The 18,501-nt window shown below is 42.4% G+C and overlaps 1 protein-coding gene across 7 annotated transcripts in view; it reads right to left on the reverse strand.

Moving 5' to 3' along the window:
* The window catches only part of AMPD3 (adenosine monophosphate deaminase 3), a 51,072-nt gene that overhangs the window by 24,793 nt on the left and 7,778 nt on the right, over nucleotides 1-18,501 (reverse strand). For 4 of the 7 annotated variants that reach the window (XR_014790731.1, XR_014790719.1, XM_084854125.1 and 1 more), the window contains exons 2-6: nucleotides 16,618-16,843; nucleotides 15,077-15,272; nucleotides 14,485-14,650; nucleotides 13,113-13,332; nucleotides 12,112-12,241 (exon numbers count right to left, since the gene is read on the reverse strand). Coding sequence is in view for 5 of the 7 variants with exons in the window: in XM_084854105.1 (XP_084710231.1) it covers nucleotides 12,112-12,241; nucleotides 13,113-13,332; nucleotides 14,485-14,650; nucleotides 15,077-15,272; nucleotides 16,618-16,843 (938 nt within the window). In the remaining 2 variants the exon portion in view is untranslated. Of the gene's footprint in view, nucleotides 1-12,111; nucleotides 12,242-13,112; nucleotides 13,333-14,484; nucleotides 14,651-15,076; nucleotides 15,320-16,617; nucleotides 16,844-18,501 lie in introns of those variants that run through there. The other 3 variants (XM_084854118.1, XM_084854135.1, XM_084854147.1) reach the window with 3 other exon arrangements.

Below are 18,501 nucleotides of genomic sequence, written 5' to 3' on the forward strand. Positions count from 1 at the left end.
ACCTCCAATCTACATAATGCTTATAATCATTTGTGTTCAAGCTCTCTCTGTACAAAAGGTGCATTTTTTAAAAAAAGTGGCATTAGTTCCTTTCAACATCCTTTGCCCCTAAAATGCAACTGACTTGTGCAGTCCAACTTCATCCTTTAACTTGTCACAAATAGCATTTCACATCTCAATATATTCACTTGAAAAGTTAGTATCTCACTAAACAGGCACTACCTTTACCATAATGTCCCTTGTGTTTGTTATTACAAACTGCTAATAGTGCACTTCATCCTGGTCCTTGCTCCCTCTCCCTAAATCGGAGTATTCCACCCTTAAAGAATTTAAACTGCATATCCACCTATTCAGCATACTCCACCAATACATACTCATTTTCTTATATTTTGTTTCTGACGTTGCACAAGTATGGCTGCTTCAATAGACCCATTGCAAGGTTTTTATCAGTGTCCCTTTGTGCACAGCCCAGCAAAGTAATTGTAGAAGTGCATAAATATTTATGGGTTGGATCCAGAATGCATATCCCACAGACAAAACAGCTCCTTCCATCTGTGGAAAGCTTCTGATCCAGCAGTGGAAATCCACGGGAGAATGGGGGAGGAGTCAATTCAAGTTCCCCATCCCTTGCTGCCCACCCACTCCGCTGCGCTCGAAATCTTATGCAGAAAAGGAGGTGGACCCTTTCAAACAGTGAAGAAAGTGGCACTGGGAACTGGAGGGAAAAACAAGTGAAAATCAATTCCCCTTCCCACTTTCCATCAGCAGTGAAGTTTTGAGCAGAGCTTCACTCATGAGATGCTACAACTGGACAGCAACACCGGATCCAACCTGATATATAGCTCTATTCACTTGAATGTGTGAGGGCTTAAAGTGTGGATACTGGATGAGCCCGACATGCTGGTCCCATCCCCTACATCTCTGAGCGTGTCAGCCCCAACCTCCCCAGTTCAAAGCTTGCTGTGTTGAACTGGTAAGGTCTGAACAGGAGGTCCACTTGCATTTGCTTGAACATAAGTAGAACTCTCTGCACCATTGGGAACCCTGATAAGGCTGGGTCTGCAACTGTGCAGAGAGTTCTACCTACGTTTAAGTGAACATAATCAGAGCTACTGCACAGACCTTGCCTGTTCAACCCAGCAAGGCCTGAACTGAGGGGGCAAGTCTGGCATGCTCAGCCTCATCCCAGTACACATTTTAAGCCCTCACACATTCAAGCCAATATACAAGCAGGACTATTTTAAACCCAAAATCCCAGGAACAGGAAATGAATGAAAGGAGACACTAAGAAAATCCTAAAGCTCTGGGAAGACCTGAAACAGAGGGGCACACTGGCCTGATACACTATCCCGTTCTTTTCTCCAATTTCTCTTCTCCTATAACTCTTCCTGCTCTCTCTTTTGGCCACTTTCCACCAACTTGGCCATCAGATAACCTGGCACTTAATATGTTCCAATCCAAGCTAAGCTTTTCAGCACATTAAAAAAAATGTGACACCTTCCAATGTATCAATTACATAGGTGGCATGTGATAGTTTTATGTACAGAGATATATTACATGTGTCACCAAGTTAGACAAATATTCTACATTTAGAACAGTCAGTTATTCTTGTGTTACTATAATTATCTCAAGTAGCTTACTCAGAATTATAGTATATGTCTCTCCGGCACTTAAGCAAAGGGTATCCTTCGTTCACAGCTTTTCAAAGACATAACATCTCTTGTAAACGCTACTAGTTGTTCTACCTAGGGGCCTTATACGTCACCAGTAAGACAGCAGGAGCGGTTAACTACACGTAGGATCCTGAAGGTTTCAACAGACCTCAATTCCTATTGGTTTAAAAGAAGGGTTTCAAAAAGAAGTAGATTGTCTTATATAGCATAATTAAAACAAGAAATGTAGCATTGACATTCTATTCCATGGAAACAAGGTCAGTGCACTGATACAGAATGTCCAAGAATAGACAAGCCACGTAAGTATTACAGAGTGTTCAACATAGCTGGCTGTATATGCACATTTTACTAGGAAGCAAACAAATCCTAGCACACATTTATGTTTTTATTTTTAAAATACAGATGATCCGGTAATACTAAAAGATACATTAGAATTTTTACTACCATTCAATGAGATTCACGAAATTGTCTTGTGGCATTATACATCAGTATTGAACTTATTTATTTAGCTGCGTCTGTGGCTGATAACCATAAAAGCTTACCATAAAAAACAATGTACTCCTTACTTAGAGCAGTGTAGTTATTTGTAAATGCCTTTGCAGTAAGCTAGCAATTCCGTAAGTTCATTCGTTCATTCATTAGCCAAAGCTCTCTGGGCGGTTCACAAAAATTAAAACCACAAGTACAGCCTAAAAACAATATAAAATATAAAAGCTTAAAACTACAGTATAAAGTACAACTAGAATAAAACCTGGCATAATATGGTCATGTTGGCAAGTCCCCATTAACAATCTCAATGCCCTGTTTTGGACCAGCTGAAGTTTCCATTCTGTTTTCAAAGGCAGCCACATATAACACATTTGTTGTTGTTGTTCAGTCGTTCAGTCGTGTCCGACTCTTCGTGACCCCATGACCATAGCACGCCAGGCCTTCCTGTCCTGCGCTCTCTCCCGGAGCGTGCTCAAGTTCATATTCATTGCATCAGTGATGCTATCTAGCCATCTCATCCTCTGCCGTCCCCTTCTCCTTTTGCCTTCAGTCTTTCCCAGCATCAGGGTCTTTTCCAGAGAGTATTCTCTTCGCATTAGGTGGCCAAAATAGTTGAGCTTCAGCTTCAGTATCTGTCCTTCCAATGAGCACTCAGGGTTGATTTCCTTTAGGATTGACTGATTTGACCTCCTTGCAGTCCAGGGAACTCGTAAGAGTCTTCTCAAGCACCACAGTTCGAAAGCATCAATTCTTCGGCGCTCAGCCTTCCTTATAGTCCAGCTCTCACAGCCATACATTACTACTGGAAAAACCATAGCTTTGATTAGACGGACCTTTGTCGGCAAGGTGATGTCTCTGCTTCTTACTATGCTGTCTAGGTTTGCCATAGCTTTCCTCCCAAGGAGCAAGCGTCTTTTAATTTCATGGCTACAGTCACCGTCTGCGGTGATCTTGGAGCCCAAGAGAGTAAAATCTATCACTGCTTCCATTTCTTCCCCTTCTATATGCCAGGAAGTGATAGGGCCAGATGCCATGATCTTCGTTTTCTTAATGTTGAGTTTCAAACCAGCTTTTGCACTCTCCTCTTTCACCCTCAACAAGAGGATCTTGAGATCCTCTTCGCTTTCTGCCATTAGGGTAGTATCGTCTGCATATCGGAGGTTGTTGATAATTCTCCCAGCAATCTTAATTCCGACCTGTGATTCATCCAACCCGGCATTTCTCATGATGTACTCTGCATATAAGTTAAATAAGCAGGGCGACAATATGCAGCCTTGTCGTACTCCTTTCCCAATTTTGAACCACTCAGTTGTTCCATGTCTGGTTCTTACTGTTGCTTCTTGACCCTCGTACAGGTTTCTCAGGAGACAGGTAAGGTGGTCTGGTACTCCCATCACTTTAAGAATTTGCCAGGGTTTGTTGTGATCCACACAATCAAAGGCTTTAGCATAGTCAATGAAGCAGAAATATACATTTTTCTGGAATTCTCTTGCTTTCTCCATGATCCAGCGAATGTTGGCGATTTGATCTCTAGTTCCTCTGCCTCTTCGAAACCCAGCTTGTACTTCCAGTAGTTCTCGGTTCGCATACTGCTGAAGCCTAGCTTGTAGGATTTTGAGTATCACCTTGCTGGCATGTGAAATGAGCGCAATTATGCGGTAGTTTGAACACTCTTTGGCATTGCCCTTCTTTGGAATTGGAATGTAAACTGACCTTTTCCAGTCTTGCGGCCACTGTTGAGTGTTCCAGATTTGTTGGCATATTGAATGCAGCACTTTAACAGCATCATCTTTTAGGATTTTAAATAGCTCAGCTGGAAGACTGTCATCTCCGCTAGCATTCCAATCCCCTATGATGAAGAGGACATCTTTTTTTGGTGTTAGTTCTAGAAGGTGTTGTAGGTCTTCATAGAATCGATCAACCTCAGCTTCTTCGGCATCAGTGGTTGGGGCATAGACTTGAATTACTTTGATGTTGAATGGTTTGCCTTGGATTTGTACTGAGATCATTCTATCGTTTTTGAGATTGTACCCCAGTACTGCTTTTCCCACCCTTTTGTTGACTATGAGTGCTACTCCATTTCTTCTCAGGGATTCTTGCCCACAATAGTAGATATGATGGTCACCTGAATTAAATTCGCCCATGCCTGTCCATTTTAGTTCGCTGATTCCCAAGATGTCGATGTTCAATCTTGCCATCTCATGTTTGATCACCTCCAGCTTACCTTGATTCATTGATCTGACATTCCAGGTTCGTAAACAATATTGTTCTTTACAGCATTGGATTTTCTTTTCACCACCAGACACATCCACAGCTGAGTGTCCTTTCGGCTTTGGCCCAGCCGCTTCATTCTTTCTGGCGCTACTTGGAAATACCCTCTGCTCTTCCCCAGTAGTATATTGGACACCTTCCGACCTGAGGGGCTCATCTTCCGGCGTCATATCTTTTAGCCTTGTGATATGTTCCATGGGGTTTTCTTGGCAAGAATACTGGAGTGGGTTGCCATTTCCTTCTCCAGTGGACCACATTTTGTCAGAACTCTCTGCCATGACCTGTCCATCTTGGGTGGCCCTGCACGGCATAGCTTATGGCTTCACTGAGTTACGCAAGCCCCTTCGCCACAACAAGGCAGTGATCCATAAAGGGGATATAACACATTACAGTAATCCAGACGAGAGGTTGTCAGAGCATGGATAACTGTTGCTACACTACCTCTGTCCCGATAAGGGCGTAGTTGATTTATCAGCCTAAGCTGTTAAAAGTGGCAGTACATTCAATGAATTTAAGGAAACATTACCAAGGGACTGACTTTCATTGGAATTTGTTGTTGTTCAGTCGTTCAGTCGTGTCCGACTCTTCGTGACCCCATGGACCATAGCACGCCAGGCCTTCCTGTCCTCCGCTCTCTCCCGGAGTGTGCTCAAGTTCATATTCATTGCAACGGTGATGCTACCAATTCTGCTTCCTGCCTTAGCCACACTTTCCAGGAATGACTGCTGCTTTTCTTACACAAGGTTGCCAACAACCTATTTTGAATCCAGAAAAAAGAAGCTCTATGCAACAGACTCTGCACAAGTGTCTATGGTATCATATTATAGTACATTCAATAATGTAATATTCACATACATCTACATTAATTTTAGGCCTATTCATATTAACATAGGGATGGATCAACTAATGTGTATAGCGTTCTGCATAGTTTTACCATGAGCCATCTGATACACGTATTATTTTATGCATACCACTGTGAAAGGACCAACTCTGTGGACCTGGAAGTTATGCTTTGCTTTACTTTCCAGTGTGCCTTTCTCTGCTAAGTTTCTTCTTCTTATCAACCTTATCAACTCTATGCAGCAGTGCTGTGGATGGATAATATGCAAATTAGTACCAGACATGCAAAGGAGTTTTATGGGATCTGTGTCAACTAGATAGCAGGAAATATTTTATTCTTAGCCAGAATATATACTTTTAAAACTAGCATTTAATATTTTGAATAGTAGAATGTTATTTATAATGTATTTATATATAATGTATAAACCCTTATTTATAATAGAAATTCACACACTTAAGTGATGTACACACTTAAGTAGTACATCAAGAGTGCCATTAACAAGCAGCTTTGCCCACTTGGGGATTCTCTGAAGCATGCAAATGGCCACTCAGTCGAGACCTTGGTGGGTGGCTGGAATGCCGCAATCACTGGGGCATTAGATCAGGTGGCTCCGAAACGCCCTCTCCCCCTAAACCAGGTTCGAACTGCACCATGGTTCAATACGCAGTTACAAGCTCTGAAAAAAGGAGGTGAGATAGCCAGAGCACCAGTGGCGGAAGTCTCGCTCCAAAGACGATCAGACACGGGCTAGAGCTGGATCGTCAGCCTATCACATGGCAGTGAAGGCAGCAAAAAAGGAATATTATGCTGCCTCTATCGCATCCGCGGAGTGCTGTCCAAGTGGTCCGGAGCCTGGTCGGCCCAGTTGCTCCGGAACTGCTGGAGCATTCTACAGCCTCCTGTGAGGCCTTGGCAAGGCACTTTGTGGATAAAACACGGCAGCTCGCCTGATTAAAGGCAGCCGCTGGCGTGATCACATCACTCCGGTGCTGAAGGAGTTGCACTGGTTACCAGTTGTTTTCCAGGCCAAATTCAAGGCATTGGTTTTGACCTTTAAAACCCTATATGTTTCCGGCCCAGCCTATCTCAAGGAGCACCTCCAGCAACACCAGACAGACCACTCAACAAGATCAGCCTCGGATGGCCTTCTCTCTGTCCCATCAGCCAGGACAGCTAGACTGGTGGGGACAAGGGAGAGGGCCTTCTCTGTGGTGGCCCCCACTCTGTGGAACTCCCTCCCTAGGGAACTCCACCATGCCCCCTCTTTAATGAGCTTCCGCCATGCATTAAAAACGTGGTTGTTCAGGCAGGCATTTGGGGTGGGTTAGGGTATTTTTAGAAATACGATGTTTTAGTGTGGAATTTTATTGTTTTAAACTGTTGTATTATTGTACATTGCCTGGAGTGGCTGGCCAGATGGGCAAGTAAGAAAAATTTAATAAATAAATAAAAAATAAAAGTCTATTAAATGACACAGTTATGGCTTGGAATAATCAAGCATGGTGGAAGGATATTGGCATGAAAGATTTAAAATTCATCAACCCAGAAAAACTGCCACACTCCTATAATATAGAGAGTACTTCATTCGCTGGGAACGATGTGACTTTTTCTCTAGTAACATAACCACTGTAAATGACAGTGATTTTGTGGTCAAGTGAGATGCTGAAAATGCAACAATTCAATTTTTTCAAAATTGCTTTTTTCATAATTGTAGGTGCCAGAGAAATAGTGCTATATTTCCTGATTTAACTGTTAGAGGAGGAGGAAGAAAGACTCAGCCACATCTGAGTATTTTGGTTTGTACACAGGGTTGACTGAACTCTGGTTTTAATCTGTTTCTGCTTTGTGGATGGTTTTGGCATTCATTGTATTGTAATGTTTTATCCTAAATTTCTTATTTTGTAAAGTAAGGGATTCGTTCTAAGATAAGGGATAAAAGTAACGTGAATACAACACTCTTTGGGTATCACTGTTGCCAGAATCTGACACAGAATTTTGCTATCTAATATCATCACCTCTGTTCTTAAAAAAAAAAAAAAAAGGCAACAAATGTCAGCATTATATTGTACAGAGCGGTATGGAAATGTGCCTGAGCCAAGTCCCTTTACATCCTCATGGTTCCTGGTCCTAGTTTCTTCAGGTATATATTTCCCTTCCTTTCTTACCAGATTATACCACATTGTATTGTTAGTTTTTGCAAAAATCAAAATATTGATATCAAAACAAAATATTTATATAGCTGAATACCTGATTTATGCTACTACATTCTTTTAAAACAATTATAATAAATTATTTGTAAGCTGATTTATCCCCTTCATGGATCACTGCCTTATTGTGGCGAAGGGGCTTGCGTAACTCAGTGAAGCCATAAGCTATGCCGTGCAGGGCCACCCAAGATGGACAGGTCATGGCAGAGAGTTCTGACAAAATGTGGCCCACTGGAGAAGAAAATGGCAATCCACTCCAATATTCTTCCCAAGAAAACCCAATGGAACATATCACAAGGCTAAAAGAGATGATGCCGGAAGATGAGCCCCTCAGGTCGGAAGGTGTCCAATATACTACTGGGGAAGAGGAGAGGGAATTTCCAAGTAGCGCCAGAGTGAGTGAAGCGGCTGGGCCAAAGCCGAAAGGACACTCAGCTGTGGATGTGTCTGGTGGTGAAAAGAAAATCCAATGCTGTAAAGATTTGTAATGTAAGATCAATGAATCAAGGTAAGCTGGAGGTGGTCAAACATGAGATGGCAAGACTGAACATCGACATCTTGGGAATCAGCGAACTAAAATGGACAAGCATGGGTGAATTTAATTCAGGTGACCATCATATCTACTACTGTGGGCAAGAATCCCTGAGAAGAAATGGAGTAGCACTCATAGTCAACAAAAGGGTGGGAAAAGCAGTACTGGGGTACAATCTTAAAAACGATAGAATTATCTCGGTATGAATCCAGGGCAAACCGTTCAACATCACAGTGATTCAGGTCTATGCCCCAACCACTGATGCCGAAGAAGCTGAGGTTGATCGGTTCTATGAAGACCTACAACACCTTCTTGAACTAACACCAAAAAAAGATGTCCCCTTCATCATAGGGGATTGGAATGCTAAGGTAGGAAGTCAAGAAATCACCGGGATAACAGGCAAGCATGGCCTTGGTGTACAAAATGAAGCAGGACAAAGGCTAATAGAGTTTTGCCAAGAGAACACGCTGATCATAACAAACACTCTTTTCCAACAGCACAAGAGACGACTCTACACAAGGACATCACCAGATGGTCAATATTGAAATCAGATTGATTATGTCCTTTGCAGCCAAAGAAGGAGAAGCTCCATACAGTCAGTAAAAACAAGACCTGGAGCTGACTGTGGCTCAGATCATGAGCTTCTTGTTGCAACATTTTGGCTTAATTGGAAGAACGTAGGGAAAACCACTAAACCATTCAGTTTTGACCTAAATCATATCCCTTATGATTATACAGTGGAGGTGAGGAATAGATTTCAGGGATTAGACCTGATAGACAGAGTGCCTGAGGAACTATGGACGGAGGTCCGTAACATTGTTCAGGAGGCAGCAACTCAATCCATCCCAAAGAAAAAGAAATGCAAGAAAGCCAAGTGGCTGTCTGATGAGACAAGTAGCTGAGGAAAGAAGGGAAGTGAAAAGCAAGGGAGAAAGGGGAAGATATATCCAACTGAATGCAGAGTTCTAGAGAATAGCAAGGAGAGACAAGAAGGCCTTCTTAAATGAACAATGCAAAGAAATCGAGGAAAACAACAGAGTGGGAAAGACTAGAGATCTTTTCAAGAAAATCGGAGATCTCAAGGGAACGTTTTGTGCAAAGACGGGCACGATAAAGGACAAAGAAGCCAGGGACCTAACAGAAGCAGATGAGATTCAGAAGAGGTGGAAAGAATACACAGATGAACTATACAGGAAAGATCTGAATGTCCCTGATAGCCATGATAGTGCGCTCACTGAACTTGAGCCGGACATCCTCAAGAGTGAAGTCAAGTGGGCCTTAGGAAGCATTACTAACAACAAAGCTAGCGGAGATGACAGTCTTCCAGCTGAGCTATTAAGATGCTAAAAGATGATGCTGTTAAAAGTGCTGCACTCAATATGCCAACACATTTGGAACACTCAGCAGTGGCCACAAGACTGGAAAAGGTCAGTTTACATTCCAGTTCCAAAGAAGGGCAATGCCAAAGAGTGTTCAAGCTACTGTTCAATTGCGCTCATTTCACATGCCAGCAAGGTGATGCTCAAAATCCTACAAGCTAGGCTTCAGCAGTACGCGAACCGAGAACTACCGGAAGTACAAGCTGGGTTTCGAAGAGGCAGAGGAATTAGAGATCAAATCGCCAACATTCACTGGATCATGGAGAAAGGAAGAGAATTCCAGAAAAACATCTATTTCTGCTTCATTGACTACGCTAAAGCCTTTGATTGTGTGGATCACAACAAATTGTGGCAAATTCTGAAAGAGATGGGAGTACCAGACCACCTTACCTGTCTCCTGAGAAACCTGTATGAGGGCCAAGAAGCAACAGCAAGAACCGGACATGGAACAACCGATTGGTTCAAAATTGGGAAAGGAGTACGACAAGGCTGTGTATTGTCGCCCTGCTTATTTAACTTATATGCAGAGTACATCATGAGAAACGCCGGGTTGGATGAATCACGGGTCAGAATTAAGATTGCCGGGAGAATTATCAACAACCTCAGATACGCAGATGATACCACACTAATGGCAGAAAGTGAAGAGGATCTAAAGAGCCTCTTGTTGAGGGTGAAAGAGGAGAGTGCAAAAGCTGGTTTGAAACTCAACATTAAAAACACTAAGATCATGGCATCTGGCCCCATCACTTCTTGGCATATAGAAGGGGAAGAAATGGAAGCAGTGACAGATTTTATTTTCTTGGACTCCAAGATCACCGCAGACGGTGACTGTAGCCATGAAATTAAATATGCTTGCTCCTTGGAAGGAAAGCTATGGCAAACCTAGACAGCATAGTAAGAAGCAGAGACATCACCTTGCCGACAAAGGTCCGTCTAATCAAAGCTATAGTTTTCCCGGTAGTAATGTATAGCTGTGAGAGCTGGACTATAAGGAAGGCTGAGCACCGAAGAATTGATGCTTTCGAACTGTGGTGCTGGAGAAGACTCTTACGAGTCCCCTGGACTGCAAGGAGGTCAAATCAGTCAATCCTAAAGGAAAACAACCCTGAGTGCTCATTGGAAAGACAGATACTGAAGCTGAAGCTCAAATATTTTGGCCACCTAATACGAAGAGAAAACTCTCTGGAAAAGACCCTGATGCTGGGAAAGACTGAAGGCAAAAGGAGAAGGGGACGGCAGAGGATGAGATGGCTAGATAGCATCACTGATGCAATGAATATGGACTTGAGCATGCTCTGGGAGAGAGCGGAGGACAGGAAGGCCTGGCGTGCTGTGGTCATGGGGTCACGAAGAGTCGGACACGACTGAACTACTGAACAACAACAACAAGCCGATTTATAGCTTACTTATGGCAGAACCTAGATTTATTTTTTTTAAATTCACATTATGCATAGCCCCAATTGTATAATAGTAGTACGGAGAATTAAGCTGTTAAGTTATCTACAGAAACTTTGGAAATCTTAACTCTTTTTATTCATAGTATTTAATCTTTTAAAAGAAACCCTTTGGACAAATAAAAGTGCTGTAGTGAAACATTAATTTTATCATGTGCTCTGTTATGCTTCTTTCAGCTGTCAGAAAAACTGTCACCTACACCCAATCAAAACATGTCAAACGGCAATCTCAACCAATGATTCAGCAGTTTTCAGTTGTGTTTTATGGACAGTTTATTTTGAGCTTGTGCTACATTCTGGGTGTTGAGATTCTTAAGTGCATGTCAAGCCTTTAACAGGACTACTGAACCCAGAGCAATTCTATGAGGGTGACGTTTATAGCATTCCTGCCTAAGCAAGGTCATTGTGCCTCTACTGTGCACAGGCAGGATGCGTGCCAGACATTCTTAGCCTGTTGATAATCAATATCCATGCAACTGTACACCATGTCATCTGCTCCTGAAAGACATTTAGCAAATATATTTTTAAGGAGAGATAAGAAACTCAACAGGCATAGGATTCTCTTTTAATAGTACTAGAATTCTAAGCTAGTTTCTTTCCCCCCTTATTTCCATTTATACAGTCTTTCTTCCACCACTGCCAGCCATTCCATTTAATTTTTTGCCGTCTTTGTACCCATCCTTTGTCATGTAAATCAGCTCTTTTTCCATGCTATATAGCAGGGGTGGGCAACTTCTGGAAGCGTGGGGGCCATTTTTGCCACCCCCAGAACTTTGGTGTGAACTGCAGTCTGTGGGGCACCTGAAAAAAAGCCCCCCGAAAAGCCCACTCATTTGCCACTGAAATTTGGCAGCAAACTGCTCTGTAGAGCTATAGAGTGCTACAATGGTTAAAGTTAGCTTGTTTTCAAGTTAACCCTTTTGGCACTCTGTAGTCGCTAGGGACCATTTTTTCTGGAATTATGCTAAAATCAATGCAGGCTGGCATCTCCCTCTCAAAACTCAAATCCTTTGTTGCTGTATAACACAGCAGGCTGGAACCCAGCACAGGAGCATTTCTCCTACAAGTTGGGCATGTACTGCAACAAATCCCCATTTGTATCGTGCTATTGTGAATCACATCACCAAAATACACACTGAGTTTGAAACCACACCATGCAAGAATAATTTGTCACTAGCCTGAAATAACATTCTTCACAATACTGCATTTGTCACTTGTTAAATGGTTTTAACAAGTGACATTGACTAGAATTAAAAAGGCCTTACCTTCCTCACATTGTAAAAATCCCGATGAGGATTACTTTTTAGTTCTTTCAGCTCAGACATCTCATTTAACATCTCATGTAAACCAAACTTGGACCCTAGAAAGTTAAGCCGCTTGTGGCAGTATGTTTTCCTGTAGGAGGAGGAATACCACAGCTTAATCATGGCCTAACAGCTCTAGCTAGATGAGATTTCAATTACATAATCAGATTATCTATTAAGAACCAGAAACGTAACTAATACACTTCCACTCTGATTCATTTTTTTACAAAATATTAGTGGTATAGTCCAAGCATAACCACTCATCATACCAGTCCCTTCACCCCTTACTCACATTCATACTATTCCCTCCACCCACTCCCCACATTTTGGAGACCCAAGCTATTAATCACCTCAAGGCTTCAATCCTAAACACACTTAGGAAGCAATCCTGTGGCCGTTAGTCAGCAGCTAGATGACGATAGGATATGTCAGTTTCCAGGAACCGACCTCTGAGCTCGTGCTCCATGGTTGGTTCCCTGAGAACCAACCTCCCCTCCCTGCTCCCGTGCTGCCTTGCAGGCAGCTTGGAACGGCCCTGCGCTCCGAGTTCAGAAGAGAAGCACTGAGTGGCAAAAACAGGGCGTTTCGGGGCAGGGAAGGCAGAAATGCTGGTATGACACATCTAATGTGTCGTCCGGCAGCCGCTTCCCCTGCTCCACCTTCCCGTGGCTAGACAGCCAAAATCAGCTGTCTAGCCACAAATACAGAGCAGCTGAAGTGCGGAGGGGACGATCCCCTCCTCGCTTCTCCTGCCCTGCATTGGATAGGAGGTCGCCTCAGAGTTTGGAGGTGACCACCTATCCCGGTAGGATTGCTCCCTCACTTGAACACAGTGGGACTTACTTCTAAGTAAACATGCATAGAATTACATTGTAAATCCTAAAACTGTTAGCACCATTGCAACTAGTAAAGCATACAATAGCCTGGCATTATGGAATTCTTAGAGTTAAACAAAATCATACGTTGGACCATCTGCAATGAGAGCCAGCACATGACTGAGGTCAAGGGTGTATGTCTGTAGATCAGGATAAGGCAAACTCCGTGGCTCATCAAGTTCCATCATTTCTTTATTCTCAAAAACTAAAACAATGCCTTCCTTCATCTTTACAACATAATCCAAATTCCCTGGAGAATCATCAAGATTGTAAGGATCCTGCAGTTCTTTTAGGGGTGGATGGAAATCTGTAAAAGGTCAGAATCAGAGACTTCTGGCATCATTCAAAATTAATAGCCTTATTAAAATCATAAAGTGCTCTATAGGATGTTGGCTTGGATCCAACATCTATTCATGCAATGGGACTTACTTGTCCTCATCCCCCTGTAGCTCCCCGTGCACCCCAAAGATGCTCCAGATGGTCCCCCAACCCTCTGGAGCAGATTTCGGGGTGCATGGGCTGCAGACAGAAGTGGAAATCCATTCTGCCAGCAGTTTCCCTTCAATTGGTGGAAGGGTCTTAGGCTGATAAACCAACACAAACATTTAGAACTGGGAAGTAAATCAAGACATGCACTTTAAAATCTCTACTGTCCTTTTTGTGTTTGCTTTACTAAGAGGGAATTGTCTTTGTGGCCAAAATACACTCTATTGGAAAGATGTGAAGCTGGTATGTTCCAGTGGAGAGAGTTCTAAATGTGAAGGTTTGGGGTTCAAATCCATGCTCATCCCTGAACCAACTGGGTGGCTTTGGCAAGTTAACACATTGCACTGCTACTCAGAAACAATAGAAGGGAAAGACCCAGCAAGCATAGCTGCTAGAGGAGTTGACTGTGGACAACACTGTGATGGATGGTAGCTGTTCAATTGATACATTGTCTGTGGGAGTGATGGTTGTTGATTCTCCCTTTTTTCCTTTAAACATTGAAGGAGTATTGTTGAGTTGCCACTCTGTGAGCACAGTCTATAGAACTGGCTTCTACTTTCCAAGCATCAGTGGGCATGTTGTACAGAGGGAGAGGGGCAATAGCTCAGTGGTGGAGCACCTGCTTGGCATGCAGAAGAGCCCAGGTTCTATCCATGGCATTTCCAGGTAGGACACGAGAATTTCCTGCATGAAACCCTTGGAGAACCACTGCCAGTGTTAACAATACTGAGCACAGTGGACCAATGGTCTGACCCATACGACTAGGCTACTCCTATATTATTATGTCATTATTTACTCCATTAGCACAAAACTGCAACAAATCTATTACAGTAAAATCTATAAAAAGATGGAAGAAATACTATAACCAGAATGCTGACCGAGAGAACACATACATTCTAGTAACATAGGTAAGTAAATCATCTCTATGTTTTCATAGGCCATACAGGGGGGTTTTAAACAGTAGGTAATTTACCTGGAAGTACCTCATCTTCAATTTTCCATTTTCCATTTTGCATACTGCATAAATATTGTGCTGTTGTCCTTGGAAATCGATGGTAAGCAAGCCGGCAATACTTCTCCCGAATAAGCAGAGCTTTTGCCAAACTCTTGGCAGCCTGTTCATAATCATCAACACTAACCTGAAAAGGAAAATTATATAATTAGCCACGGAAATTTAATTTTAAAATGACATCAATCACCATTCTGGATCGCATGGAAAGCCCCCATGGATATAGGAGACTCTCCTCTTCAGAAAGTCTCCCTGCACGTGTACAGAGCAACAAAGACAATGACGGAATGGGTGGGCTAGTGCACTCCCATTTCTTACATGCTTATTGTTGCCACTTTAGGAATGTCTGAATAAGGCTTATATTGTGTCCTTATTAACTGACATACAAAGAAGGGCTGCCTGGGAGAAAACCCCCTTGTCTACATCTATACAGTTCTACTGAATGGAGTCTAGACTACACAAACATAGGCATCATAAAAGAACAATGCAATTTCACACCACACATAGCTCATTTTCTTTTAAAAAATAAATAAGGAAAATTTGACTGATTCCTTACCCCAGCACAGTAATCCCCACTAATTGCAACTCTTTGAAATTCTGGTACATCATATGGCCCTGGGATGGGCTGAAAAGCACCTGGAAAAACTGGAGTTGGAGGAGACACAGCTGGAGTAGCTGATGGAGGTTTCCATTCCTGCGATGGAATTTGTAATGACAAGGACTGGGATCGAATCATCTTGAAACTTTTCTTCCTAGGTATCCATAGCATACAACATTTAAGTGAACAGGACACTTACATCTAGGGCAACAAAAGAGTCTGTTCTAGAAAACCTTCTGAAGAAGGACACACATTTTCCTTATTTGGATACATTTTTTCTAGTTCATGACTCCATGGATATTCCTTTCATCACTTACTAGCACTTCCACACCCAAATATTTATGAAATAGAAAATAACTGTTTGAATTTCACTGGGTGCTGTAAGAGGGCACTGCCATAAAACACGACGCTACTCTGGCGCACGAGAGGTGTTAGGCAGCACCCCAGTACAAATGTTAAATGTTGGATTGGAGTACCCATAATTCTCATCCATCAAGTAAACAGCATTTACTGAAACAACATTTACGGAAACAATTAAATTTGATAGCATTCAAACATTGAAGTGCTTTTTTGAATGAACTTTGAAGATGTATTTTGAAGACACAAAAGAGCAATTATTTTGTTCAGTTAACTTGCTTGATGGCAGGGCATAAGAAGAACAAGCAAACATCCTGGTATAGGAGGCCAGTACATGCCTTTCAGTGTGTAGATCCCAGCTCTCCAGGATTGCATGCATAATTACTTGCACTCTGAGCAGGAGTAGCCTGCACACATGACCCTGGTGACAAACAAGATAGCAGGTTCCGCTTAGGGAAGATGCACATGGGCCTTCCCATGCCATGTGCTATCATCCAGGTGAGTATCAGCAGGGAAACGGGAGGAAAGAAAAAAACCTCAATTGAGCCCTGTGGAGGTTCTTATTCACACAGCTACATGTGAAGAAGGATGGATCAGATTCATGGTTTGCTCACTTTTAGCCTCTATTTTTAGAACATATCTTAAAGACTATACATGCTGCTGAACCCTAAGATAATGTTCTCTAATAATAGAACTGAAAGCTGGGTACAATCTAAGGAAGAGATAGTGGGAGAAAAGTTCAAGTTTCAAAAAAGCAGATCCACAAGTTCCTACTTCAAAAAATACTTGAGAAGCAGAGTTTCAGAAGTATGTGTAACTTGCATTTCTGAAACATCTGCTTCTTTTGAGCTTCCAAATCACTTCTAAGTAAAGGCACTCATTAGCCAGAATTTGTACCAGAATGAGAGAGAGCAGTTACTTTAACACTGGTAGCAATAGAACATCAGAATTGTGTTATAAAAGCAGTGATGCAAATCTCATGGAGGAAAATGCTCTCATTGCTGTTCATACAAAGCCATAGCTTTGTAGTGAAATTTTGCTTCACCTAAATTTAAGTCTCAAGCATGCCATACCACATATAATGTGCTCCATCATAACTAAAAACCTTACTTTAAGTCACTGTTAATAGTGATCAGACAAACCTTTTAGCTGTCTCCAAAGACTGTTGTTCTGCCAACTCCTTCTGTAGCTCTCTTTCTTTTGCCTCTTTTTGCCCAATGGGGCAATCCTCAGGCACGGTGAATAGTGACAAGGCATCTTTGCTGTCTTCTTCTCGAAGAACTTTGGCATAAACCTTTTCAGCTAAAAGTCGCACTGACTCATCAACCTCAGAAATGTTTAACTTTGGAAATTGTCTGGGCATCTCGGCTAAAAGAATACAGAATTGTAGCTAAATGTTACAGACAGTAATCACAATTTTGTTATTGTTAATCTTAGAATAATTAAAATGTATGCAACTTACATCACTGTAATGATTTACAGCAAACACTATGTTTATCTTAAACTCTATAGTTTTGCAGTGTTTCACCCCCTCACTATATTAAGCTCTCCTTACATGGCAATACCATGTTGAATAGGAACTTTTGAAATCAGGTAAAGAAAAGTTCCAAGTACTCATGTGTGATGCATTTGGAATTTTCTGCGGTAATATTTTGTTTTTGGTGCTCATGTTCACTATACCCCAGTCCTAAACATATTAGGTGCAATCCAAAAAGGCTCTATAGTTGTGTGCAGAGGTGAATGTGTATACTGGGGGCTCCCTACTTTCCCCTAACAGGACCTCCTTCCAACTTCATTAGAAATCACATTTGAACGTTCCCAGAGTTAGAAAAGTGGCTTGTCAAACAGCATGGCAGGTTGCTGTTAAGGGAGGAAAAGAAAAGATTCCAACTGTGCCCATAGAACAGACATGACACAGCCCTCTGGACTGCAGCAATTATTTCGAAGCAAAAGCCAATTTTCATGACCAAATTGGTCTGACTAAACTGAGAACATGCATTGAGTTTATCCATACAAAGTTAAAATGTGATGGAAATGGTTGCATGATTGCTTTACGAGGCATCTACCTCACAATTAGACCCACATTTACCGTGGCACCACTCAATTCACCTTATGTGACTCTGTCAGGGCACTGCAAACGTGGGCCGAGGGATGATTACTTTAACTGATGCTGTTCTAAGTTGCTGTATAGCCTTTACTCAATAATTTCACCGTGTGAATCAGCTTGAAGTCCAACTGCAACCAGGAGAATACCAATTGCTGGGAAATGTGAATGAGAGGGTGCTATTGTGTTCATGTCTCGCCTGTAGGCTTCCCTTAGGCATCTGGTAGGCCACTGTGAGAACAGAATGCTGGACTACATAGGCCTTTGATCTGATCCAGCACGGCTCTTCTTATGTTCTTAGGAAGACTGGTGAACTTAGAAACGCGATTCAGCCTGTTCTGGATGGGGCTGCATTGTCCCTAGAAGAGCAAGTGCACCAGTTGGGGGGGGGGCTCCTGGATCTGCTTCTCCCTTGATGCCCAGGTGGCAGCAGTTGCCAAGAGTACCAACTTTTATCAACTTTGGTTGATTTGCCAGCTGCAAACTTTTCTAAAGAATACAGATTTGGTATTAGTTACCCATATTTTCATTACCTTCAGACTGAACTATTGCAGTTATCTCTATGTGGGGCTGCCTTTAAAAACAGTTCGGAAATTTCAGTTGGTCCTAAATGCAGCAGCCAGATTTTTTCAGGCATTCACAGGTCAGAACATATAATTCCGATCCTGTGTCAATTACACTGGCTACCCATTTGTTTGAGGGATTGTTTAAAGTGCTGATACTGGCCTTTAAAGCCCTAAATGGTCTGGGACCATTACCTCTTACTCCCATATAAACCTGCTTGGCCTTGAGATCAGCCTTGGAAGTCTTAATCTCGGTACCGTCACAAGGCAGTCCAGAGTCTAGCGGCTCTAGAACATCCTTCCAGCTGAGCACTGCGCGTCCCCTCTGTCTGACAGAATTTGAAAACCTATCTGTCTAC

The sequence above is a fragment of the Heloderma suspectum genome, chromosome 1 (genome assembly GCF_057233095.1).
Source record: "Heloderma suspectum isolate Gila_16-S chromosome 1, 16-S_ref, whole genome shotgun sequence".
Taxonomy (NCBI): domain Eukaryota; kingdom Metazoa; phylum Chordata; class Lepidosauria; order Squamata; family Helodermatidae; genus Heloderma; species Heloderma suspectum.